The sequence below is a fragment of the Osmerus eperlanus genome, chromosome 5 (assembly GCF_963692335.1).
Source record: "Osmerus eperlanus chromosome 5, fOsmEpe2.1, whole genome shotgun sequence".
Classification (NCBI taxonomy): domain Eukaryota; kingdom Metazoa; phylum Chordata; class Actinopteri; order Osmeriformes; family Osmeridae; genus Osmerus; species Osmerus eperlanus.
Genome location: NC_085022.1, coordinates 14,130,908 through 14,156,183, shown reverse-complemented (window position 1 = coordinate 14,156,183; position 25,276 = coordinate 14,130,908). Strand labels below are relative to the sequence as shown.

General features: G+C 49.1%; 1 protein-coding gene across 1 annotated transcript; it reads left to right on the top strand.

The window, feature by feature from the left end:
- The first annotated feature begins 919 nt into the window (after positions 1–919).
- On the top strand, positions 920–24,961 carry hipk3a (homeodomain interacting protein kinase 3a). Its single transcript, XM_062461805.1, has 17 exons — positions 920–1,090; positions 3,087–4,156; positions 4,449–4,630; positions 9,308–9,431; positions 12,607–12,726; positions 12,931–13,017; positions 13,614–13,798; positions 15,203–15,362; positions 15,633–15,756; positions 15,986–16,098; positions 16,490–16,599; positions 17,102–17,269; positions 17,516–17,902; positions 18,652–18,804; positions 18,915–19,129; positions 20,763–20,884; positions 21,114–24,961. The coding sequence occupies exons 2-17, from the start codon at positions 3,104–3,106 to the stop codon at positions 21,579–21,581; spliced, it is 3,771 nt and encodes a 1,256-aa protein (XP_062317789.1). The 5' UTR covers positions 920–1,090; positions 3,087–3,103; the 3' UTR covers positions 21,582–24,961.
- The last annotated feature ends 315 nt before the right edge of the window (positions 24,962–25,276 follow it).

Below are 25,276 nucleotides of genomic sequence, written 5' to 3'. Positions count from 1 at the left end.
CAGTGGTGTACCACACAGTTGCAGAATCCCAGTATGAGAAACATATCACACCCATTCTGAGCAATGTTTTGAGCCTAAACGGCAACTACTAGAGCAACTGCATGTTTCTTTGTCTTGGTACTACAGATACAGATGTTAGTATGTGGTTATAACCAGGATGCTTATAGAGATGTCTTAAAAATGAGGCATCTCTACAACAGATTTGGTCGGGTTTGTGTCCAAATGCACTACAGTATGTGTTTTCTAATCCTACACAATTTTGAGATGTTCCTCTTAAATCAAGTGCGAAGGGCAAGAGAAGAAACACATTCGACACTGTATTACTTAGTGTTACAAAGAGTTAAGATGATGTTAGGGAAAACAGCATTTCGTTGTGGACCAATATTTTTGTAAATGTTTTAAAAAGCTTTTTTTGTTTTTTGTAATTCCACTTTAAGGCTGTTTAAAATACTTTACACGTCACTAGTTTGCTAAATGAGTTATACATACTGTCGCGCAATCTATTGAATTAATTGATTTTTGGTGCCGGGATATGTAACACTGACTCAAGCCAGCTACTGTAACTATTTATTCGATGTTTAGTCAAAGTGTTCACCACTAATGATAACCTTAAATCAATAAAGCCATCGCCAGCACACAATGTGTGAATGCGTATTGGGGGGGGCACAAACAACAGCTGAATATTACTTTACAGTTTATTAATTTAGCCGACGCTTTTTCCTAAGTGACTTACAAATTGTGTATCAAAGGAGGTTCAAGCGTCAAGCACAATGCATTGCGAAAATCGTATCGGCAGAGGGAAGCCAAACCCTGGTAGTAGGAAACGTCGAATACAATCGGCACCTTGATGCGCCGTGGTGTGGCCCGGGAAACCAAAACGAAAACAGCCATACGATACTGTTGCTTGTACTTGTACAGCCTCTAACGAACTGCAAGCAAAGTGTGGAAGCAGTGAGTCAGACGAATTCGACGCGTGCAGAAAAATGGGCTTCCTATCCCATGTAAATAATATAAGAGAAACTTTTTCGGACACGGAAAGTTTTTAAGTACGCACTAAACGAAGACTGGTCTCATAAGATGGTGTAATACGGTACGTGAGTTACGAGGAGTTGATAACGTGAGATACAGCTTGAGCTATATAGCTAGGAAGTAGTGGGTTTATCGAATGCAATGTTCCTCGTTTTCTAGTCGAACAAGATGGCAGCATCGCAAGCAAACTGAGCATGGTGTGGTATAGTCGCTAGCTAGGTAACGTTCAGATAAGCTGTGTATTTCAGTTACTGCTGCACAGTATGTAAAGGCGTGTATACCACAATGGGATGCTATATCGTTATAAACAGCTCTAAGATAATATTTTGTTAAAAGTATAGCATCTTGTACTGTACCGATGCCCTGTATTAAAGTAACCAAATACTTAGGCTAAGTTAGTCTTTGTTGCTACAGTATCTGTCAAATAGTGTTGTCAATATAGGCTAAGCTGCTAAAAGTTACAACAATATAAAGTTATCTGTTTAACACAGTGTATGCACACCTTTGATCCACCCTATTTATGTAGCAAAACTTAGTGCTAAGTTAGCTGGGCTAGCCAGATGGCTAGCTACATCTAGTGAGTCTAGCTAGGCTAGCCAAGTACTTTCCTATCAGAATATGAAGCAGACTTTGGGTTTGGCTAGCACTAAGTTGCTTGCTAGCAGCAGTTATGTAATAATTAGCTAGCTTATCTACTAACTAGTTAACTTCGTACGCCACTAGCTAATTGTCATTAGCTGCATGCACCAGAATATTCTACTGCTAGCCATTTATAGATCTGGAAAATGGTTCAACCAGTTGTTGATGGTTATTTAGGGAGCTAACGCTAACGGTCAGTAGTTTTCGGCTACAGTTGTAGCTTAGCGACAGTACTCGCTTGTCTTTTAATTTTCCAGATAATTTTTGTGTTGCTTCCAAGCAACAAGGGCAGCAATGAGCTGAATTTGCAGTTGCATGCATATTTTGTAGGAATATAATATACCTCACTTTTAATCACGGATATGGAATGAGTGGTTTAAATGTAGGCAGCTAGATTGACGATTGTCTCTCTTCAGCACATAGTGTTAGAATAACAAAACTAGCTATGCCTTTGTGTATTTATAGTAATGTATTTTCACCCTATGTGTGACGTCATTGCGTTCATTGTGTTCGTCTTTTTACGTTGTGACTTGTAACGGCGACCAGACTGGTCTTAACTGGTGTAAAAAGCTGCTTGCCTCCAGCGCTCTGACAAAGTTGTCATGGTTTGCAAGCTGTGAAACTCAACACTGGGCTTGTCAGGCCAAAGGGCCGGGCAGGCTGGTAGAGGAAGAGAGAGCTAGTCTCACAGCTGGCCCTGCTTGTTGGCATTAAACGGATGACCTGCGCTCTGAGTTCACAGACTGCTGAAGACATATGTTCCGTTTCTGATTGCATCAGAACTCAGAGAGAATGTCAAAGTTTTCTTTTTTTCGTCTTTCTTTTATACATGAAAACAGACCTGCTGCATGAGCTGGCATGTCAAAGGAGTTCCCTTGTGTGTAAGAGAACCCAGCTTACTTCCTCAAAGTAACACTAGTCCTTATAAAACGGAACAACAACTAGGCTATGTGCCTTCTCTGCCGTGACACATTGTCACAGATGATGAATTGCCGCATGAATTTGGCACAGTGGGTCTCGTTGAATAAAGCCATCTCATGTAGCTGCTCTACTGTGTGTTTGTTTTGCTGGATCTATGGTTCGAGTGAGACTGAAACAGTCCTAGTTCAGTGCATTAGAGACAGCACCATGATGGAATGGGACTCTCCCTTCAATAGGCTGAATCGTGTCAGTTCTCGTTACTGCTGCAGAGCTGTGTACTATGGAAAGGAATGAATTACGTGACAGTTTTATTGGGCGTAGCATTTAATAGTGATCACCTGTTATTTGTTGAATTTAATGAGTAATATTTATTTAATCTAGAGCAGGAGGGTCAAAATCTGACTAACAATAAATAATGAGGTTTCGTGTGCTAAACATTTAAGCATTCAAGTTTTAATGTGTTTACTAACCTTCTGTATTTTCTTATCTCAATGCAGGTATGGCCTTATAAGTTATGGTCTACTCAACATATGTTAACGAAACCCAAACAAGTGCCTTTAGCAACGCTAACAAACCTGGCAACCAGCACCCCAGCAACAGCTGTGCAGCCCCCCCTTACCAGCAGACCTATGTAATTGGAGTCAACCTCGGCCTTGCACACCCCTCCACTATCACCCCCACATTCAAGCCAGCAGTCACCCCCACTTCCTTTGGAACACTCAGCGAGCAGGAAGCAGAAGTGTCACTGCTGTCTCGGGGTTCGGTTGCTCTGACAGGGCTGCACCGCGAGCTACCAGGAGGGCCGTTGGAGAACCAGGCCAGAGGCCAGCTGTGGGAAGACCACAGCCCAGAAGAGAGGGGGCGGTGGGTGGACACCAGCAAGGCACAAGGTGTCCCAGGAGGTTCCTGTTGGCAGCGAGAGAAGTTTCGAGACGGAGGAAGGAGGAAGGAGGACGGCGGAGATAAATACTTGTCCGACTGCTCCCTACTGCCATGTGGGCGGAAACGTGAGGCTGATTGCCCGGGAGGGAGAGCCATGCAGATAGTGGAGGACGTGTCCATGCTACCTGCTGCCATGTTGCAAACTACCGCTGGGAACACGAACGCTGTCGACGTGGAAGGAGGAGCTCCCAAGCAGGGTGGCACCGTGCCGGGGACCGGGGTGTGCTCCAGGCCCGGAGCCGGGGACGGAGACTACCAGCTGGTGCAGCACGAGGTGCTGTGCTCCACCAAGAACAGTTACGAGGTGCTGGAGTTCCTGGGCCGCGGGACCTTCGGCCAGGTGGTGAAGTGCTGGAAGAGGGGCACGGGGGAGGTGGTGGCGGTGAAGATCCTGAAGAACCACCCGTCGTACGCGCGGCAGGGCCAGATCGAGGTGGGCATCCTGGCGCGGCTGAGCGGGGAGAACGCCGACGAGCACCACCTGGTGCGGGCTCTGGAGTGCTTCCAGCACCGCAGCCACACCTGCCTGGTGTTCGAGATGCTGGAGCAGAACCTGTACGACTTCCTGAAGCAGAACAAGTTCAGCCCGCTGCCCCTCAGGGTGATCCGGCCCATCCTGCAGCAGGTACCCCACCACATCCTCTGTGGCCGTTTACAGGCGCTGTTCCTGGAATAGGTGGGGGGGGCTTGCGGCAGATGACTAAATCTGTTATGCCATTAAAAGAGGGATATCTCCTTCGGTTGCAAACTAATGCTGGGTATACAAACAGAAAGTAGAGAGGACCCCCCCACCCCCCCTCTCTATTCCTCCTTCCCCCTACTTCCTGTTGAAAATGACTAGAGGTTGAGATGGGCTACGGTCCAGTTTATGAGTGTTTTGCCTGAGGGTTGAGTTGAAGCCAGTGTGTGTTCCCCAGGTGGCCACAGCGCTGAGGAAGCTGAAGAGCCTGGGCCTGATCCACGCTGACCTGAAGCCGGAGAACATCATGCTGGTGGACCCCTCCAGGCAGCCCTACAGGGTCAAGGTCATAGACTTTGGCTCGGCCAGCCATGTGTCCAAGGCAGTCTGCTCAACCTACCTGCAGTCACGATACTACAGGTGAGGAAGAAAACAACTTTAGAGTTGTTTTAGCTTTTGGACTGATGTTGTTGAGTTGTCTTAAGTCTTTGTGCTAAGCTAACGCACATACTCACGCACACACAAGGACCGGCTCTGAGTCAAGGGATTGAGTGTTGGTTTTTCACATTACAATAATACATTGTAACATCATTGCATTAGCTTAATGTGCAGTGCACATTCAGCACAGCCAAATGTGTAGCTTAGCTTACAACAGTTCAGATAGAGTACACACATTACAGTAAAAGATTGCCTGTGAATTTCACAATGTGATTTGAGTCTAGAAATAGTTATGCCATTAAGGCATTGCATAATGCGAACAAAGCACTTTAACCGGCAGGTTCTCACTGCAAATGGTGGCATGTAAAGGTTTTTACTCTCCCTTTCTCAATCTTTCCCTTCCTCTTTCTCCCCCTCAGCCCTCTCTCTCTCTCTCTCTCTCTCTCTCTCTCTCTCTCTCAGCCCTCTCTCTCTCTCTCAGCCCTCTCTCTCTCTCTCTCTCTCTCTCTCTCTCTCTCTCTCTCTCTCTCTCTCTCTCTCTCTCTCTCGTCCCCTCCCGCCTGCCCTTCCTCTCTGTTAACCATCACCCAGTCCCACCCAAACAGGCCCGTGTTGCATAAGCGGTGTTTACACAAGCAAGAATGCCTTTAACGTCGAGCATGTTCCTTAAGACGAGGCAGATGGAAACTCCTCTGAAGGTGTGAAGGGGGCCCAGTGAGTTTAGCCGTCTTAATCTCCCAGCAGCGCCGTTCGCTCATACGCCTCCTCTCCGACAAGTATGTGAAATATTGAACCAGCGTTGCATAACACGCAACCCAGCCCTTATTCCTGCGTGCGGTTCCCTCCCAGCCTGTCAGCCTCCACACAGCGAACGCCCTCACCCATGAAGTCCTTTGCACTGTGCAGGAACCATATACTCTGTTATTGGACGTGTTGTCTCTAGTCAACACCTTCAGACACAGGCCTGTTTGGTATGGAAGCAAATCGTTACCAAAATTCAAATGCAAATGCATTTCTAGAAATGCATTTGCATTTTAAGAATGTGGCTGCATTATTTGAGTGCTCAATCTTTCACTTAATTAAAATGAAAAAGAAATAGACATTTGAGATTAAATTTTCAAAACATGCCCCAGCAAATAGATACCAAAATTCAATTCAATAGAATCTAATAATATATCTGAGTCTGATGCCTGTGACCGAGTAGAACAAGTCATAGAGAGCTTGGCTGCATACTCTGCCGTCACAGATTTACACATTAATAGTAGCTCTGCCACTGTTTTATTCCTTGTTTGACATCAAGTTGCTCAGTCTGTGATGCGTCCTCTAAAGACCCGGCAATTCAATCAATTTCCCGGCACATTTGTAATGCAATGCAGATGTGCACACCGCTCCCTACCGAACAAGATGGATAGTTCGGTCAGCAGGGAGCTGAAGAAGAGCGGCTACTGACGTCACTCTGCTGCGCCGCTCAGAATGCTTTTTCGTTCATTTTGCATTTCTGCAAATGCATTTGAATTTGAATTGTGGTCACGATTTTACAGCCACGTTCTTAAAATGAAAATGCATTTCTGGAAATGCATTTGAATTTGAATTGTGGTCACGATTTTGCAGCCACGTTCTTAAAATAAAAATGCATTTCTGGAAATTTTCAAATTTTACATTTCAAATTGAATTTTGGTATCTATTTGCTGGGGCATGTTTTGAAAATTAAATCTCAAATGTCTATTTCTTTTTCATTTTAATTAAGTGAAAGATTGAGCACTCTTGAAGAAGAAAATTAAAATGCAAATAGGATGATTGATTACTAATTTCATTTGAGTCAAATAATGCAGCCACATTCTTAAAATCAGCCGGGTCAGCCGGTCACGTACTGCGGTCGAGCTATCAGCTGGGGAGATAAGTGTGTTCGTCTGCCCGTCCTGGAGCGCAGTGTGTCTCTGTGGCCGTGTGCTGACAAGGGTCTGTGTTATCAGCAGAGCGGAGGATAGGGACGAGGGGGGGGGGGGGGCAGGTCCGAGACAACGCTCGCTGTGTTTCGTACGAGGCGGAGCTGGACTGGAGTTGTAGACGCGGGGAGATTCCAGCTCGCCTTTCAGGGTGTGACCTCTCTCCGTTTTCTCTTGTGTTTACTGTCAGTGCTCTTCTCCTGTTCCGAATGTGAATCCCCCTAGGTAGGGTTCAGCTCACGAGTACATTTGGTTAAACCAAATGTACTTGTGTGTGTGTGTGTGTGTGAAGGCATGTGTGAACGCTTGTGTGTGGTATACGTGAACCACTACATGTAGCATACTCCACCCGGTTGAGTGTGTGTCTCTTCATCTATGAAAGGCAGGGTCGGTAATGTTGACACACTTTTTGTCATATTTGCTGACGTAAACTTCCCATCCTGGTGGCAACCAATACATCTAAAGGTTTGACAGTCAGATGAAATGTATCCAATATCTGTGGGCGTTGCAGGACTGTCATAAACACGACCATTAATGAATAATGATTGGGTGGCATTTGGAACTAATGCAATGATTGGACGGGCTGCTTGTCTGTCTGTCTGTCTGTCTACCCACCTCCCAGCAGTAGTCAGGCAGTGTGATCTTTTGTTTTGGGGGTGGCTTTGAAGGGAGAGGGTGGGATATTTGGGTTAGAATCCTTTCAAACTAAAGCCAAAGTTGGCAAAATGTACAGATCCTGCTTAACTGTGCCACTAGGGTCAGTTTATGCTTTCGTAAATCCACACACACAACTCGTCTTTTAATGTTGTTTACATTGTCATTGACATTATTGTAAGAATGCTGTTATCTATCGACAATTGTGTGTGTGTGTGTGTGTGTGTTTCTTTGTTGCAGCCGAGTAGTAGCAATATTACCCTCAATATAAACGCAACAATATTTGTCCGCTTGGTTAACCAACACCCTGGCCAGACATGCTGGGATCTGTGAGCCTAGAAGTGTGGCTTGTTTGCAGACATGAATCTGTCTGGCCAGGTTTGAGCTGTTGAGTTGAGGGAGCAGCTAGCCTGTCAACACTCAGATGTGCCTATAGCAGGAGTCACTGGGAGGAGGTTCTGTCAGTGAGCTGCAACGCCCTGAAGAAAAAAAAACAAACGAAGCGGTGAGCTGTGTTAATAATTCAACCCGACAGACCAGGTGGGTGTGTTGATTGAGTTACCTGAAGAGAAGCTGAAGCTTACTGGTTGAGATTGGATTGTCTCCCCCCCCTCCAAAGAAAAACTGGCCAAATAAGGTTCCACATGTCTGTAACACTAGCCTCTGCTAATGCAGTAAGGAAACGCACATTTCCACCTTTTTGATCCGTCGTGTGGATTGAGTTTGTTCGTTCGTCCAGGCGTCCCTGCTTCAGTGTCTTGTCGGTTTTCCGTGGCACACTTTCCTTTGAAGACCGGGATGGGGACGGGGTCTGTGGGACCCATGGTGGAACTCCCCCATGCCATGTTATCATATACCTAACCTGGAACAGCGAGCAGGTCAGGGCCTGTCCCAGCCAGGGGCCCTGTCACACCAGACTCACCTGGTTGCTAGGTGAGCTGCAGGATATCTGCTACCTGTGCCGCGTGACCCAGCCCCATTCAAACTGTGATTCCCCAGCACACCTAGACGAGCCTACTTCTGCTGTGTATGGTAATGGCCATGAATTAGTCATGCTCATTACTCTTAATGCCTTGTGGGCCTTCATTACATCCGCTTAGATTACATAGAACTTTGTCGATCTCTGAGGGTAGGTTGCATAGTGACACTGGACACATTCAATAGCGAAAAGCAACGAGCACAATCCCTCCCCCACTCCTCTAATCCCAGGTTTAGACCCCCCCCCCCCCGCCCCAGTCTGTTGTTGCTGTAATTTGAAATGTTGTGATGTAATAACTAGGTTTCATAGAAGTCTGACTGAAATATTTTCCCACGGAGTTGGCTACAGAGCAGTTTTGCGTGTCATGGGTCAGGTGATCCTCAGGCTGCTAGCTCATTTCCCTTCCTGTGTTTCCGTGGCTTGGCTTTTGTTGTCACACACTTGCGTGACATGAAAACCGCTGTGTGCGTGCGCATTCTTGCATAAGCAGGCTCTTGTGTCTGCATGCTTGCACAGGGCGAAACACTTCGAGAGCTGTCATCTGCCAGTGTGGTGCTAGCAGCCGTCCACTGTAAGCTCTGCATGGATGTACGATGTTGCGCGCACGCCTCCATCCCTCTGTTTTGCATGTCTCTCCTCAAGCCTCTTGGGCCTGCCCTCCTCTCTACCTCCACTCCTGTCCTCTTCCTTCTCTCCCCTCCACATCCACTCTCTCTCCCCTCCCTCCACTCCCCTCTTTCTCTCCCTCCACTCCCCTCCTTCTCTCCCTCCACTCCCCTCTTTCTCTCCCTCCAATCCCCTCCTTCTCTCCCTCCACTCCCCTCTTTCCCTCCCTCCACTCCCCTCTTTCTCTCCCTCCACTCCCCTCTTTCTCTCCCTCCACTCACCTCCTTCTCTCCCTCCACTCACCTCCTTCTCTCCCTCCACTCCCCTCCTTCTCTCCCTCCACTCCCCTCCTTCTCTCCCTCCACTCCCCTCGTTTCCAGAATTCCTGAGATTTGTTTTGGGAACCTGCAGGCCACTTAGCCGGGACAAGAACTCATGTTGTTCTCCCTCTTTCCTTTGTCTCCCCTCTCCCAGGGCTCCAGAGATCATCCTCGGTCTGCCGTTCTGCGAGGCCATCGACATGTGGTCGCTGGGCTGTGTGATCGCTGAGCTCTTCCTGGGATGGCCCCTCTACCCTGGGGCCCTGGAGTACGACCAGGTAGGCAGGACTCAGGGTGGGGGCGCCAGGACTCGGTAGTGGGGGCCGGGGGCTCCAGTGGTGGGGGGTGTAGCTGGACTCAGTGGTGGGGGGTCCTTATGTCATGATCCCTGGTGCTTAACTGTGTGTTGTTTGTTTACACTGTAAGTCTAAGATTGCTTACAGCTCTCCTTTCACCCCTGCCTCAGTTCGAAGCCCTGCTTATTGTTGCGCCTAATTCTCCATAAGCACCAGAGAAATACTAAACAGTCTAATCTAGACTTTGCTGGGACAGGAAATTGACCTGCTCATGTGTAATTGTTTCTCACAGGGCGAGGGACTTATTTGGGATTTGAGTTTCGAGTCCCATGTGATTACGAAGGACAGGATAGAGGACCATGGGAACCAGACGCAGCCCCCTGTCTCTTAACTCCCTCCCATGCCCCGCCCCCCAGCTCCCCCTGTCTCTGAGCCGCGCTCCCCCACCACCCCCACCCCAGGTCCTTGTGTTGATCTATAAGTAGAAGACAGACTCAGATTTCTCCCTTCCTTAAACAACCATCAGGACAGTTGGAGCAGCCCCTGGTGCTTATGCCTACGGTGTCAGTTGACCCACCCAGTGCTGAAGAAGTAGGGAAGCCGTGCCAGTCAGAAGGGCTCACGGGGCAAGAGACCGGAGCAGGTTTATGTAGCGGGGGGAAGCAACAGCACAACCTCCACAGGAGGTCGTCAGGTACTGTCGAGGCCCTAACAAAGTGAACTCGACCCAGGCCCCCGGTGTGACCTGTGTCGATGTGTCGGCTCTGGGACCCAGCCTGTTCTGGGCGGTGTGGGAGTTTGGGTGAGCAGTCAGGACATTTAGTTGGCTGGTGTGGCCTTTTGGCCCGAGACCAGGCGGTACACCGGGGTGTGCTTTACTGATGTAGAGCTGCACCATGGCAGGCCTGGGCCCAGTTCCACTCCGCACAGCAAAATGTATTTATAAACCAAAGCCTGATGCTAGGCGCTGCCACGCTCTCAACGCATGTGCGCGCACACACAAACACACGCTTAACACATGATTACACACAGACACAAACGCGCACATATACGTGTAATAAAAAAAATTAAAAGCCTTGCAAGTGTACACACACACGCACACTCTCTGCCCCCCCCCCCCCCCCCCTCTCTGTCTCTCTCTGTGTGTCCTGTACAACTCTGCCTTCCTGAGCGTGCATCATCAGCATGTTCTCAGTCCAGTGCTCTCTGTGTGTTTGTGCAGCGTTGTGGCAACGTGGTCGGCTCTCTCTAACACCCACATCATCATGTTATAAACAGCCGGGCGGACGACTGCTCCCCTGAGGCTGGGCTGGGCGAGGGAGGGAGGGAGGACTCGGATGTGGTTGTTACTTTAGCCCCTTCTCTGTGAACGGCTGTCTCAACCCGCTCACACAGAGACGCCCAGCGCAAGAAATGCAAATGAAAAACAACCCTGCCGTTCTCTAGTCGGTGCTCAAGTTTGTTCCCGAGTCCTGGTCTGTGGTCCCTTCCTGCCTCACGGCACAGAGGAGGGTGGAACCCGTACCCGGTGCATGCCTGGTCCTGTGCGGTAGTTCTGGTTCAGGGCAGGGTGCTCACTACTCGGAATAGTGTGCTCACTACTCGGAACAGTGTGTTGTGTTGGCTGAGGGAGGTTGGCCGTGACGCGGCCCTTCCAAGCGACAAGCCTGAAGGGCTCAACTGTCAGCAGCAAATGCTAGCAAGGTAGCTTCTGTGTCAGAGATACCGATCAGCTGTTGGAGAGACTGGTTTTCTAATCACACGAGGGATATCAGTGAAGAAGCTAGATTAGGTGTCAATACCCACACAGCTTAGCTGTTCTATCTGTTGACGATAAGCCCCAGTAAATATGGAGTTTACCATGCAAATGTGCGTGCTCTGTTTGTGATTATGGTGATAGATTCAGAGATTTGAGGCGATCAGGGCTGCAAGGCTGTCTCAGCTGACGGGGGTGCAGATCCCTGTGCTTGCTTTTCCCTCGTCCAAGGTTTCTGTGCTCGCGCGGCAGGCTGGAAGAGGTTGACATGACGTCTTTAGAGCCCTGTGCATCTGTCTCGGGCACGTCAAGAGCTCTCTCGTGTCGTGTGCTCGGAAACAGCAACACAGACGTTTGCTGCTGCCTGGTGTTCTACTGGTCTTATGCTGCGACATCCTGGTCTTATACTGCGACACCCTGGTCTTATACTGCGACACCCTGGTCTAATACTGCGACACCCTGGTCTAATACTGCGACACCCTGGTCTAATACTGCGACACCCTGGTCTTGTGCTGTTATCGAATGGATCTGGGTTTGTGAAAGAGTTACGGCGTCTTCCTTACAACCAATAACCTGTTATCTCCCTGTATCATCTCATCAGTAGACTTGACTACTCTCCAGGAACAGCGTGCTGGCCACGTTTTGAGATTTGGTTTGACGCCTCCCCAAAAACGGATGACTCAGTTAATTGGCTGTAGGAATCGGGCTAGTAATCTGAAGGTTGCCAGTTCGATTCCCGGCCGTGCCAAATTACGTTGTGTCCTTGGGCAAGGCACTTCACCCTACTTGCCTCGGGGGGAATGTCCCTGTACCTACTGTAAGTCACTCTGGATAAGAGCGTCTACTTAATATAAATGACATGCCGTCGTGTAAATAAGATAAATAACATAAGGCCATTTAGTTTGTTTAATAAAAGAGCAAGCTATAGACCTGTTTTATAGGAAAGGTAACCGATGACACAAAATGACTTATTTATATATTTATATATATATATATATATATATATATATATATATATATATATATTTTTTTTTTTTTTATACCATCTAATATAATGGTAGGGGAAACACTTATGTCCAAAATAAATACGTTCTGTCTGTGTGTCAAACGGGTTTGGGTCGTGTTTGGACAGCAAAAACGGAATACCGGTCAGGTTCGGTTCGGGGGTTTGCACAGATGTATTTGCCCCGTGCCGTACTGGACTCAGCGCTGAGTCACGACCCAAACTGCTCTCTAACTGGAACCGCTCAGCATTCTGCAGGACCCCGATAACGTTGGCCGAAAACGTTGTGTTCGTCTCGGCCAGCCTGTAGGAGAGGAGTGCTTGTCGGAGGTATGTGGACGTACGAGTGATTTCCTCCTCACACGGTGTTGCCTGCTCTGTGTCGTCCCCCCCCCCAGATACGCTACATCTCCCAGACTCAGGGTCTGCCGGGGGAGCACATGCTCAACGTGGGCACCAAGACCTCCCGCTTCTTCTGCAAGGAATCCGACTCGCCCTACGCTGCCTGGAGGCTCAAGGTACACACACACACACACACCTGCTATCTAACGACTTGCTTTATAAATACACCCACACACATACCTACAATCTAAAGACATGCTTTACAAATACACGTGCACATCTACAATCTAAAGACATAAATACGCACGCACATGCAGACAACACATGTCTACCTTCTAAAGTCCCGCCTCGTGAACGCTCCACCGTTCCCCTCTCCTCAGACCACAGAAGAGCACGAGACGGAGACCAGGCTGAAGTCCAAAGAGGCCAGGAAATACATCTTCAGCTGTCTGGACGACATAGCCCACGTGAGTGCCATGAGACGACATCATTCCGCTAACCAGCATAGCCTGTCCTGTTCCGCTAGCCAGCATTGCCTGTCCTGTTCCGCTAGCCAGCATGGCCTGTCCTGTTCCGCTAGCCAGCATGGCCTGTCCTGTTCCGCTAGCCAGCATGGCCTGTCCTGTTCCGCTAACCAGCATAGCCTGTCCTGTTCTGCTAACCAGCATAGCCTGTCCTGTTCCGCTAGCCAGCATAGCCTGTCCTGTTCCGCTAGCCAGCATGGCCTGTCCTGTTCCGCTAGCCAGCATGGCCTGTCCTGTTCCGCTAGCCAGCATAGCCTGTCCTGTTCCGCTAGCCAGCATAGCCTGTCCTGTTCCGCTAGCCAGCATGGCCTGTCCTGTTCCGCTAGCTAGCATAGCCTGTCCTTTTCCGCCAGCCAGCATAGCCTGTCCTGTTCCGCTAGCCAGCATAGCCTGTCCTGTTCCGCTAGCTAGCATAGCCTGTCCTTTTCCGCCAGCCAGCATAGCCTGTCACGTATCTTCGGTCCACTTCACAGCTGCCTTGTATCTGTCTGTCCTGACCCTGTACTGACCGCGTCCCCCCCCCCACCCCGTCTCCACAGGTGAACCTGCTGCTGAACATGGAGGGCTCTGACCTGCAGGCTGAGAAGGCCGACCGGAGGGAGTTTGTGAGCCTGCTGAGGACGATGCTGATGGTGGACGCCGAGCAGAGGATTTGCCCCTCTGACGCCCTCAGCCACCCCTTCACCACCATGCAGCACCTGCTGGACTTCCCCCACAGCAGCCAGTACGGAGCCCTGTCGCCACGCGCACACACACACAGCAGCCAGTACGGAGCCCTGTCGCCACGCGCACACACACACAGCAGCCAGTTCGGAGCCCTGTCGCCACGCGCAAACACACACAGCAGCCAGTACGGAGCCCTGTCGCCACGCGCGCACACCAGGGATGGAAATTAAATTTTTGGCCACTGTGGCTGGTGGATTTCTAAATCTACCGGCCACTCAATGTTTTTACCAGCCACTTTCTTGTTTTTAACCGACAATGTGTAACTGCATGTGAAAATTAATACTACAAGATCTACAATACTTAAGCAGTTTATTTAATCTGTCTCAATGAAACACTGACACTTTCTCTTTTATACATACACAAACCACGAACTGATATACATTTCATTAAATGAGTAGGGCAGATTAAACAACAAACTAACATTCCTCCACCCATCCTCCCCACTCCCAGTACAGTTTACTCCTGCTCATCAGAATCAGATTCTGAAGTTTCAGAGGTGCTTTCCTGAGCGTCGTTTTTCCACGAACAGCACCGCGAAGCGGAGGGGTGTAGCTTCGCTACTGAAGGGGCTTATTTTCCCGATAATGACAACGGCGTTCTATACATTATCCCGCTTATTACACGGCTACTTGCCAAAAAAATTAAACTTAACACAGTGTGTCTTATTACAATTTATATGTTACCATTCATAGTGTTGATCAGCAGAGAAATAGTTCGCCAAAGACGTTGAACTTCATAGACGTTGAACATTCTTTAGGCTTCAAATCTGCTGACATTGCTAAGCAACGGAGTACGCTGGAGTTGAAAAGTTACCGGACTACTTGCGAAGTGCTACGAAAGACGTGAATCCGAGGCAAAAAGGCCACTTCTCTTGACAGCGGTCAGTTATACATAGCAACGGTCTGTTATCGAAAAATAATTGACCGCAGAACGTTGGGAAGCCCCATTCAAGTGAATGGGGCATTCTACAGCATTAAGAACAGCCGTGTAATAATTTTATTTAGCCGCCACGGTGGCCGGTAGGTGAAGCGAGTTTACCCTCCACAACACAAAATCACCCGCATTTGGCTGGTGGCGGGTGCTAATTTCCATCCCTGGCGCGCACACACACACACAGCAGCCAGTACAAAACCCTATCACCACACACACACACACACACACACACACACAAACAGCAGCCAGTACGGAGCCCTATCACCACATCCACACACACGCATCCCAACCAGTATGTAGTCCAGTTACCACACTCTGACACACACCCACACACAGCAACCAGTATGTTGCCTTCTCATTACCATACACACAGCTTCACACAGAAACCCATATTTGTGTGATGACTAAACATGCAAATCTCTACAAGTACATTAAACATTGACTGGTTCTCCCCCTCCCCTTTCTCCAGCGTTCAGTCGTGTTTCCACATCATGGACACGTGTCAGGCCCGGCCCAACGCGTACGACACCCTGAACCGCAACAAGACCTCCTTCTCCAGGCCTCCCATCCCCTCCTCCACCTCCGGCTTGCCCCTGGCCTTCAACAGCATGGCCCCTGTCCACTCACAGGTCAGCCCCACGCCACCTGCTCGAACACTCTCTGGGGACTTAAAGAGGGGAAATATATCAAAGTCAAAAGAAATGGATATATTTAGACTTTTAGATTTTGTTTTTGTCTCTGGTTACATAACGTCCTGTCGCCGTAGGGATGTGACCAATATTGCCATCTACTGGACTTCAGTTCCCATCGCATTCCAGTTTTCTCTGTTGAAATGGCTGCATGTCAAGTGTACTTTTCTTAAGTGAATGTCCGGGTAACGGCTTCTTCCTCCTATCAAGGCCATGAGGCAGTCAGCTCCCTCGGTGATGCACTCTGGGATATCTCTGCAGACAGGAAGTGCCCAGTTTGGCTGCAACGACTCCTTCCAGCCCGCCCTCATTCTCTGCCCACCCACCCTGCAAGGTAGCCAGCACCCCAGTCACCAAAACGACCAAAGTACACCATGTTTTCCTTCATGGCTCAATTCCTACCACTGTCCTAATGAGGAATATTAGGCTGCCGCAAATGAACAATACACGTTTGTTATGCAAATGGTGTTGTGAGATACGTGATCATACAGGGTTACACCATGGTGCTTTGAAACGTACTACATAAAAATAAAAATAAATCCCTCCCACCTTGTGTGTTGTAGGAAACCCCACCCAGCCCGGAGGCTATGCAGTCAGGATGGAGAACACCATTCCCCTGGTCACCCAGGCCCCCCCCATCCAGCCCTTACAGATGAGGCCGGGGGTCATTGCACAGGTGAGATGTCTGCTGGAGCTGGCTGGCTGGCTGGCAGGTGGAACTGCATCTCTGGAGGGAGACTCGAAAAGCTCGTTTTTAAGACGCCCGATTTGGTCTAAGCTGAGAGACTCCTGTTCTATGTGATTGGTGAAGCGGGGCAGGCTCTCGAAACAGACTTGATTTGTTTAAAGCAATCTTGACACTCTTACCTGAGTTGAATGCCCCCATAGCCAATGCACCTCCTGTAGAGAAGTGTGCGTCCATGAACCAGTTGTGAGCCATGTAACAGTAGCAATAGCAGCCTTGCCACGTTCCATCTCATATCTAAGAAGCTGCAGTAACAGTAATGCCTGAGCAATGTTCACTTCACTGTATTTTCTGATGCACTGATGTTGTCTGTTGTCCACAGCAGCCGTGGTCCAGCAGGGGGCAGCAGATCCTGGTGCCGGCCTGGCAGCAGGTGGCCCCTCCCAGCTCCCTGGCCTCAGACGGCGGCCCGCAGAGAATCAGCGACTGGGGGTGAGTTGGAGCTGCCTGGTCTGGCCTGCTCTTCTTCTGGGGCTATGTGCTCTTCTTCTTTGGTTCCCTGGTAGAGGAGTTAACCTGGAACAACAGAAGAAGAACCACGGACCCTCATGACCATTTTTAGTCTTCTGTTTGAATAAACGCTTTATTAAACCTCTATTGTTAAACTTGCTTAAAGAGTACATTTAGAAGTTGTGAAATGGAAAACGTTACATTTTCTAAGCGGCATTTTCATTTGCATAACAAATTCCCATTCCGGTTTTCAAAAATGTTGGTCATTTCCCACCTCTTTGCAAAGCCTGTAGGGGAGAATTTCCTTAATCTATCAATAATGTTCCTGCCTTACAAGTTCACCCTCTCGAGTTCTGACAGGGATATTGGGGACTAAATGCTTTTGCAACAGGCTGATATTTGCAGATCCGATGGCGTGCCAGGATATGAGTAGAGCGGTGGTTTGTGGCTGGCAGGCCTGCTGAACGCCTCCATGTTGTTACAGGAGAGTCCGGACCCACAGCAGCCATTACAACACTGTCATGCAGCAGCAGCCGCTCCTGACCAATCAGATGACGGCCATGTCCGCCCCGCAGCCAATCAACATCGGCGTGGCTCACGTGGTGTGGCCCCAGCCCTCGTCCAACAAGAGGAACCGAGCCAGTCACAGCAGGTCAGGAGCCCTCCACCACCTGACCCAGCTTGACACTGCTTCAGGAAGTACAATCAGAAACCACGTTAAGTGGTCGAGAGAGCTTGGCCTGTACTATAGTCAGAAGTCCTCTCCAGATCTTGGTGTGAGCAGTTAAAGAGCTGTCTTTTGAAGGGAGAAGTAGCCTGACATTGAAAGACTGCTTTAGTTGGAGTGGAACGATGGAGAGGATTGTACGAGTTCTTCTCTTTGCTTCCCTCCCTGCAGGAGTGTGAACGCCGCCCACCATAACGACGTCCACATCTCCATGTGCCGGACACCCAAGACGGCCGACGGGCTCGGCCCACAGGCCGGAGGGGAGTTCCCTCACAGGGCGGGGCCCGCCGTGGAGCTGGCTGTGGAGGAGGAAGAGAAGCCGGTTGTCCCACGCGGCGAGGAGGAGGAGGATGTAAGCTGCTGTAAGACCAGCCCAGACTCTGACCACCAGCATCACCACCACCACCATCATCATCAGCAGCAGCAGCCGCAACAGAACCACCACCACCACCACCACCAGCAGAGAGAGAGCGTTGTCATCGGTGACATGCCCAGCCCGGCTCCCAGCGTGATCAGCATCAGCAGCGACACAGATGAGGAGGAGGAGTCAGACCACAGGTGAGGAGGAGGGGGCAGGAGTCAGACCACAGGGGAGGGGGGGGGGAGGGGGGGGGGAGGGGGAGAAGTCGGACAACAGCTGAGGAGGAGGAGGGGGAGGAGTCAGAACAAAGGTGTGGAGGAGGAGGAGGGGGGAGGAGTCAGACCACAGGTGTGGAGGAGGAGGAGGGGGGAGGAGTCAGACCACAGGGGAGGGGGGGGGGGGGGAGTCGGACAACAGCTGAGGAGGAGGAGGGGGAGGAGTCAGAACAAAGGTGAGGAGGAGGGGGGAGGAGTCAGACCACAGGTGTGGAGGAGGAGGAGGGGGGAGGAGTCAGACCACAGGTGAGGAGGAGGAGGGGGGAGAGGTCAGACCGCAGGTGAGGAGGAGGAGGGGGGAGGAGTCAGACCACAGGTGAGGAGGAGGAGGAGGGGGGGAGGAGTCAGACCACAGGTGAGGAGGAGGAGGGGGGGAGGAGTCAGACCACAGGTGAGAAGGGGGGGGGGGGTGGGAGTCAGACCACAGGTGAGGAGGGGGGGGGGTGGGAGTCAGACCACAGGTGAGGATGGGAGGACTCAGACCACAGGTGAGAAGGAGTAGGGGGGAGGAATCAGACCACAGTTGCTCGATCAGAGGAACAACAAGCATGTTCCAGCCTATGAGATAGCCTTGTTAGCATAGACGCTAACGTTTCAAGTTACAAGGAGCAACATTTATCGATCTGTGCTTGCTGCATTTCTGTATTGACCTGTGTGTATTCATCCCCCAGGTGCAAAGAGAGCCCTGACTGCGAGGCGTGTAAGGGTGGTCTGGACATGGAGAGGGTGTGTTCTCTCAGCAGTCCTGACAGCACCCTCAGCTCCGGCTCGTCCGCCTCTGCCTCGCTGCAGTCCAGCCCCGAGCTCCGCAAGAGGCCCAACAGGTAGGACACATCCAGGGGGGGGGCCTGACCTCTACGTCTGTAGCTGCGTCCTTGTCTGTGTCTGCCTGTCTGTGCCTGTCTTCAGCTCCCGCCTTGTCTGTCTCTCCCAGCATGTCAGAGGATGACGGGCATGAGAGCGGCTGTGACACTGTGGATGAGGGCTCGCCAGCCTCGGACTCGTCCCACAGCCCCTACCTCGACCCCCATTACCTGGGCAACCACAACCACCCGGCCATCGCACGCCTGGCCCCTTCCACCCAGCCTGGGAGACCCCGCGTGAGGACCATGGTGGTGCCACCCATGAGGGTGCAGAACTCCAGAACAGGTCAGCGTTTTTCTGAATCTGCGATGAAATGCCGCAACTCTTGTGTGTGCCATTAAAGACCAAATGAATGTGTGTCCCAAACCATGCTAAAGTACTTAGGTATTGCATGCAAGTACCGAGGTAGATTGTCTGCTTCCAGTTCGATCCATTATTGATTTTTTGCTCTGTGGAATGCTACTACTGCAGTACTCTGAATTTGTCATTCAAGCAACGGGCTGATATTCACTAATATGAGAGACCCTTTCCCCTTTACAGCTGTGCCCATGGAAAGCATGCAGTGTGTAATTTGTTGTATGAGCCATAACATGTGACCTCCCCAGTATGCCATGATGATTCCTCTATGCCCAGACAGCTCTACCGTCTACAGTCTAGTCTGTCTAGACAGCTCTGCCGACTGCAGTCTAGTGTGTCTAGACAGCTCTGCAGTCTAGTGTGTCTAGACAGCTCTGCTGTCTGCAGTCTAGTCTGTCATCTGTTTGCTCCACAGGTCATGTAGGTGTGGCCAGGGAGTTCCACTCCCCGTTTGGTCAAAGAGGCTATCACAGGTGATCACAGGTGATGCTGCATTCACACGCTCTCCTCAGAACCCCAGGACACTCCTCAGAACATTCCAGAATCACACGTATTCCAAGGCTTGAATGCGGCTTGCAGCATTCAGAGCTTCTACGAGAGGAGATAAACCAGTAACACCTGAAGTTACCCCCTTATCGACCGATCACTCTTCCTGGTGTTCTGGGGAGACGTGAATGCAGCATGGAGAACCACACACCCTGGCCAGCTCGTCTCTCTGCTGGAGTCCAGTTAGCTGAGTGAACTCTTGTCTGCTTTGACCTCCTGTCTTCTCCCAGTACTGAAGGACATCTCTTTAAACCAATTCCTCCTGTTTTCTCTACCTTGTTGTGTTGTTGTGTGAATACACTGTCAGAAACTGACTGTCCAACTGCTATATTGGAGTTGCATGGGGATCTGTTTCCTAAAATGGCAGCCACAGCCTGCTCTATTCTCAGTAACCCAAGTATTGCTCCTATTGTATAGATCAAATTTGCCCTGTGCAAAAAAGAAAAAAAAATACACCCACCATATGTCCCCACTACTTCTGTCTTCAGAGGAGCATGCGTGGCTTGCAATGCTATATCCATATGCCACCCCCCCATGCCCAGCCTTGAATCCCCAGCCAAGTAGAGCATGTCTGGTGGGCCATGAGGACGGTCCATCTACACTAGACATCATCCCTGAATACGGAACCACACCTCTAGACTTGTCAAAGCATTAGACGTGCATAAACACCCCAACTCTTTACCTGTGTTCCTATATCTTGTTTTCCCAGCAAGCCGGTTGGATTTGTCTCTGCTGTGTATTTGACCAGTCCTTTCATCCAGCATGAACTGCTCTCACCTATGACCTTTATTTTCAGCTTTTTTTCCCCTCCCTGTGCATCATCCAAAGAGCGTGAGAGAGTGTGTGTGTGTGCGCGCGCGTGCGTGTGTGTATTCTGGATCTCCACAATGCTTTCAGCAAGGCATGCTCTGGTGTCCTGCTGACCCTTCCCCGTTCTAGTCCTGACCTACAGAATATCTTCTTCTTAGACCCTCCATATCTTCCACATCTGACACTCCTCTTCCCCCTCCCTCAGCCTCAGAATCCTCGTCCCAGTCCAGAGGGCGCTGCGCCCCCAGACAGAACCCCCCGCCTGGCCCCTTCCAGCCCCGCCAGCAGAAGATGGTTTTCCAGCAGCAGCCTCCGAGCCTCGGCCAGGTGAGTCCTGGAACACGCGAGGGTCACTTAGCCGTGCACTGATCGGAAGTGACACACTGTGCTGATAGAAAGCGCGGCAGAGAAGGCGGCTGGAAAGGGTCATTAGTTAAGCCAGGTTGGGTTCATCAGCCGTAGATGGTGTAAGACAAGCGTGTCAGAAAGTCTTATTAGCGAAGTCAGTCTGGGTTTATGTGTTTGGGGGTCTAAAAACGGGTCTCCTTCTCTCTAGGTGCAGCATTACGGCTCCTGTCACAAAGAGTGGAACGGCAACTTTGGCCCCCGCCGACCTCACGCCTACATCCCTCCCACTGCGCACGGCCACGCCTTCACCCTGCCCCACGCCAGCCCCACCCACACCTCGGGCCCGCCCCCTTCCCACACCCTGCTGTCCTACCCTCCCTCCGGCCCCGCCCTGGCCCACCTCCTGGCTTCTCCAGCCTGCGGCTCGCGGCCCCTCCTCCAGCACGCCTACGGGCTCTCCCACCCCGGTGGCATGGTGCACCAGGTCACCCTGGGCCTCACTGCCCCCCACCGGCTGCTCCCCTCACCCACCGTGTCCCACCACCACCACCATCACCCCCCGCAGGGCCAGTTCAAGACCCTGTTTCCCCCTCACTCCTACATGGCCTCGCCCGGATATACAGGCTTCCCCCTCAGCCCCACCAAGCTCACCCACCACCAGTACTCCTACATCTGAGGCCAGAGCTCAGGTCCTGGGCTGAGCTGGCTGGCCAGCACTGAGGAGGAGGAGGAGGAGGAGGATATGGACACATCTGCCATCTCCACCAAGTCAGGACATGACACAGCAAGTGTGGAACGTACAGGACTGTTTGACAAACATGTCTGTCCTGGCAGAGGAACCATCAATTCAATCAGAAGCTTTAAAACAAAACTATACATCGTTAAATAGGAATGAATGAACTGGGGAATGATGGGAGGGGGGGGGAGAACAAAGTTGAGGAAGAAAAAAAAGAATCACTTTAATGTGTTTTCCACATTTGCTATATTTTGTCATATTCGATCAAATGCCCCACCTATAAAGGGTTTGATTTTAAATGGGTGACGGGGGTGTTGTGGTCATCACTGTCTATATAGCCTTCTAGCACCTGTGCTAGCCAGTCACATCTCTACTTGTTACTCCATCCCACTCTCCATACCAGTCTCCACAGCTATCTGTGTGCAACGTTGTAACATGTCCCCCCGCAGCGAACTGTATGTGCAACGCTGCAACCTGTCCCCCCACAGCTATCTCTGTGCAACATTATAACCTGCCCCCCCCCCCCCTTTACCAGCTATCTGTATGTGTAATGTTATAACCTGTCCCCCCCCCACAGTTATCTGTACATGCATCACACCTGTCCCCATACCTACTAGTGCCTTATATATGGGATTGTTGTTGATGACTTCAGAGGTATAGAGTTCAGTATGGAACAGCTCTGTACTACAGCACTTGAACTTCAGACAAGATCTGAGAACCTCACCCCCCCCCCCCCCCCCCCCCCCCCCCAAGCCCTGTCTCCTTCAGCCTGTTGTGTTTGAGAAGACATGGGTCTTCACTACAGTTTACTGTCACTGTTTGGGGATGGTGCGCTTCGGCAACATGATGATTGGGTGTTGACTCCCCCGCATGAGTTTTGTGTACATAAACGAGACATGAACGCCGTAATATTTGATAATCGATAGTTCTAGTCACAATGAGTACTTAATTACTAACAGTATTGACACTGTTGATTGAAACTGCAATACAATCTAGATCGGCCGTTGGTTTGCTGTGTTGATGTTCTACTGCTCCCTGTGTTTAGTTTGACTGGTGTCAGGTATGGTGTTCATACCTGAGCAGAATGCCTTTCTGATCTCCCATCTTCTCAGTGTTTGAATGATCATCTATTGACCTGCCTGCAGTACTATCACCATCGCTTATAGTCCACGTCAACTGCTCATTTCATACATTCCGTCAGGGAGGAAATGTTTATATTTTTCTGTGTTTTTGTTTTTATTTAGCCTGCTAGTGTTTGAGCAGTAGGAAAATGTCAAACAAAAATGCTTTGTTTTAGCACCAAAGACTGTAAATCATTTCCTAAGCAAGGTGGTAGCTAATCCTTATTTCTCTATTGACCTCAAGTATACTGTAGTTGTAGAGACAGAATATATTAAGAGAAATATATTTTAAAATGGTTGAGGTTTATTTTTTAGCTTTTTGGTGAGTTGTATCTGGAATGTATTATTATAGATGAGCTGCTATATACTGATTGCCACTTCTAATAGCTGTGAATTTAGGGGGTGAATCTAGTTTGTTTTGTGCTTTCTTAATTTTCTTTATTTCTAGCGTAATTATCTAATAAATAGAAGTGGGTATTATTTTAGTATTGAATGGCATTAGGATTATGTTAGTGCCTATTTGCTTTGATGTTTGAAGTGTGATTGTAACTACTGTATTGCAAGTTATTGACATATTGGTGTGTTTTTTTAATTTGTTTATCTTATTATTTTGTTTTGGTGTGTGCATTTAATTTAGCATCAGTATTTTATCTTGACTAAGTTGGGCTCATCCTTGCATACAGTACCCAATGTGTTGACCTATGTCGCTTTTAGTTATTTCAGTGACAGTTCTTTCTAGATGGTAAAGAAAAAAAAAAAGCAGCATTTGCATAGTGATTGGCAGAATTGAAAATGTGACGCCATGCCGTTTCTAGAGCTGCACCTCTCCAGCTGGACCTGTCCTTTAGACTGGCTACAGAGATGCCTTCACCTGACATAACAAGCACTTGGCTGCACCCTCAGGAGCATGTTTCCTAAACACAGATCAGGGCTGGTCTTGGTTTACATCCCACCTGTCATCCCAGCAGCCAGGACTGGTATTCATCATAAACCTTCCCACAGTATCCTAACCTAGTGCCTTTCAAGGAGACTGGTTCAGACTAGTTGCCGATCATCTATGTCCCCCGTCCCCCCGTTGAGGCGAAGGAGATTGCATGAGGTCTTAATGATGCCACATGACTTTTCTATAGACTCCTACACAGATACAAAGTCAGGGAATATTTGTACACTCCTTACTAAAGACACGTTCTGCTCCACACACACACAACAACCACGTCTGTCTTTTGAGCAGTTTTACAACGGGATGTTTGAAACAAGACTCCCGAGAGACATTCTAAAAACCTGAAATATTCTAGAACTGCTTCCCTTTCCAGACTGTGGGGATGTGAACCCAGCTTTACACAAATGCAAATGCTTTATGTACACTGTGAATGTATTTGTTGAAGTTGAACTGTGTTGGGTTTGCAGAAGCGTCTTCGTGTCTTGTTGCTGTGATCGATGGCTAAGCCGATAATCCATTTCTGTATTTAGACAACTATTAGTAAATGTATGCAGCTGTCGCTATAGCAACATCCGCTTGGGTGAGGTAACATTTGTTGGTGTCTTGCTTTAACCACCGAAGTACAAAGATTAGGTCCAAAGTTACTCAATATTCATCGGTCTCCGTATGTAATCTGTATTGTATTATTTTATTGTATTATGATTTTACAATTTGCATTTGCTATGTTTAATTCAGGGTCTTTCATGAATCTTTCTAATATGCTCTTTTGAATTAATTATTAATCCTTACCACTTGGTTTGATTGCTTTTGGATCTGGTTTGCAGTAATTTCACCTGCTTAGTGAAAGTGATAGCTACCACACTCTTCAGGTATTGGATAATATATGTAGACTACACAAACATGTAGACTTGATTGCTAAAATTGACCTGTTACTGTTTTAATGTGTATTTTTTGTGGCTTTATGATCATGATTTGTTTGCTTTTGATTTTATGCTACGCTAGTTTACCATGTAGCAACTGCACTGTGCAATATATATGATATGAGGACTGGGGTCAAATGTTTTGGATGTAATGTCTCTTACAGTGTGCGGCTGTATTTTGCTCTAGTAGTTCTCAGTGATTTCAATGTGACCAAGCCTTATGTACTTTGTCACAAAAGCGGGTTTTTCCTGGTGACTATATTGGTGAGTGTCAAATTGAGAATTGATGGTGTACTATTGTCAAGATTCACTTTGAATAAAAAAAAAAGCCTTGCTTCATTCATCTTTGTTATTACTTGGTAAACACGGCTTACTCATGAACCTAGTCGCGGTCATCGGTCTCCTTTGATGTTCCTGGTCCCTTCCTGTCCATCCATCGACCTGGCTGTCCTGTGATGCTGCGCCGATCATACGCCCCCAGCCTTGTGGCTAACGCTGCACTGTAAAAAAAAATCACGAAAAAAAACAGAGAAAGCACTGGCAGCAAAGTTTCCAGACCGATTCTGTAAAATTACAGTAAATAATCATACCACAAAATTACATGTAATAAGCTGTAAAAATACAGTGCATGGTCTACAGCCAAAATGAATTAAA

Coding starts and splice junctions, on each gene's coding strand:
- hipk3a (XM_062461805.1), top strand. CDS start 3,104: ATGGTCTACTCAACATATGTTAACGAAACCCAAACAAGTGCCTTTAGC. Junction 4,631..9,307: donor CTGCAGTCACGATACTACAG/GTGAGGAAGAAA, acceptor CCCCTCTCCCAG/GGCTCCAGAGATCATCCTCG. Junction 12,727..12,930: donor ACGCTGCCTGGAGGCTCAAG/GTACACACACAC, acceptor CCCTCTCCTCAG/ACCACAGAAGAGCACGAGAC.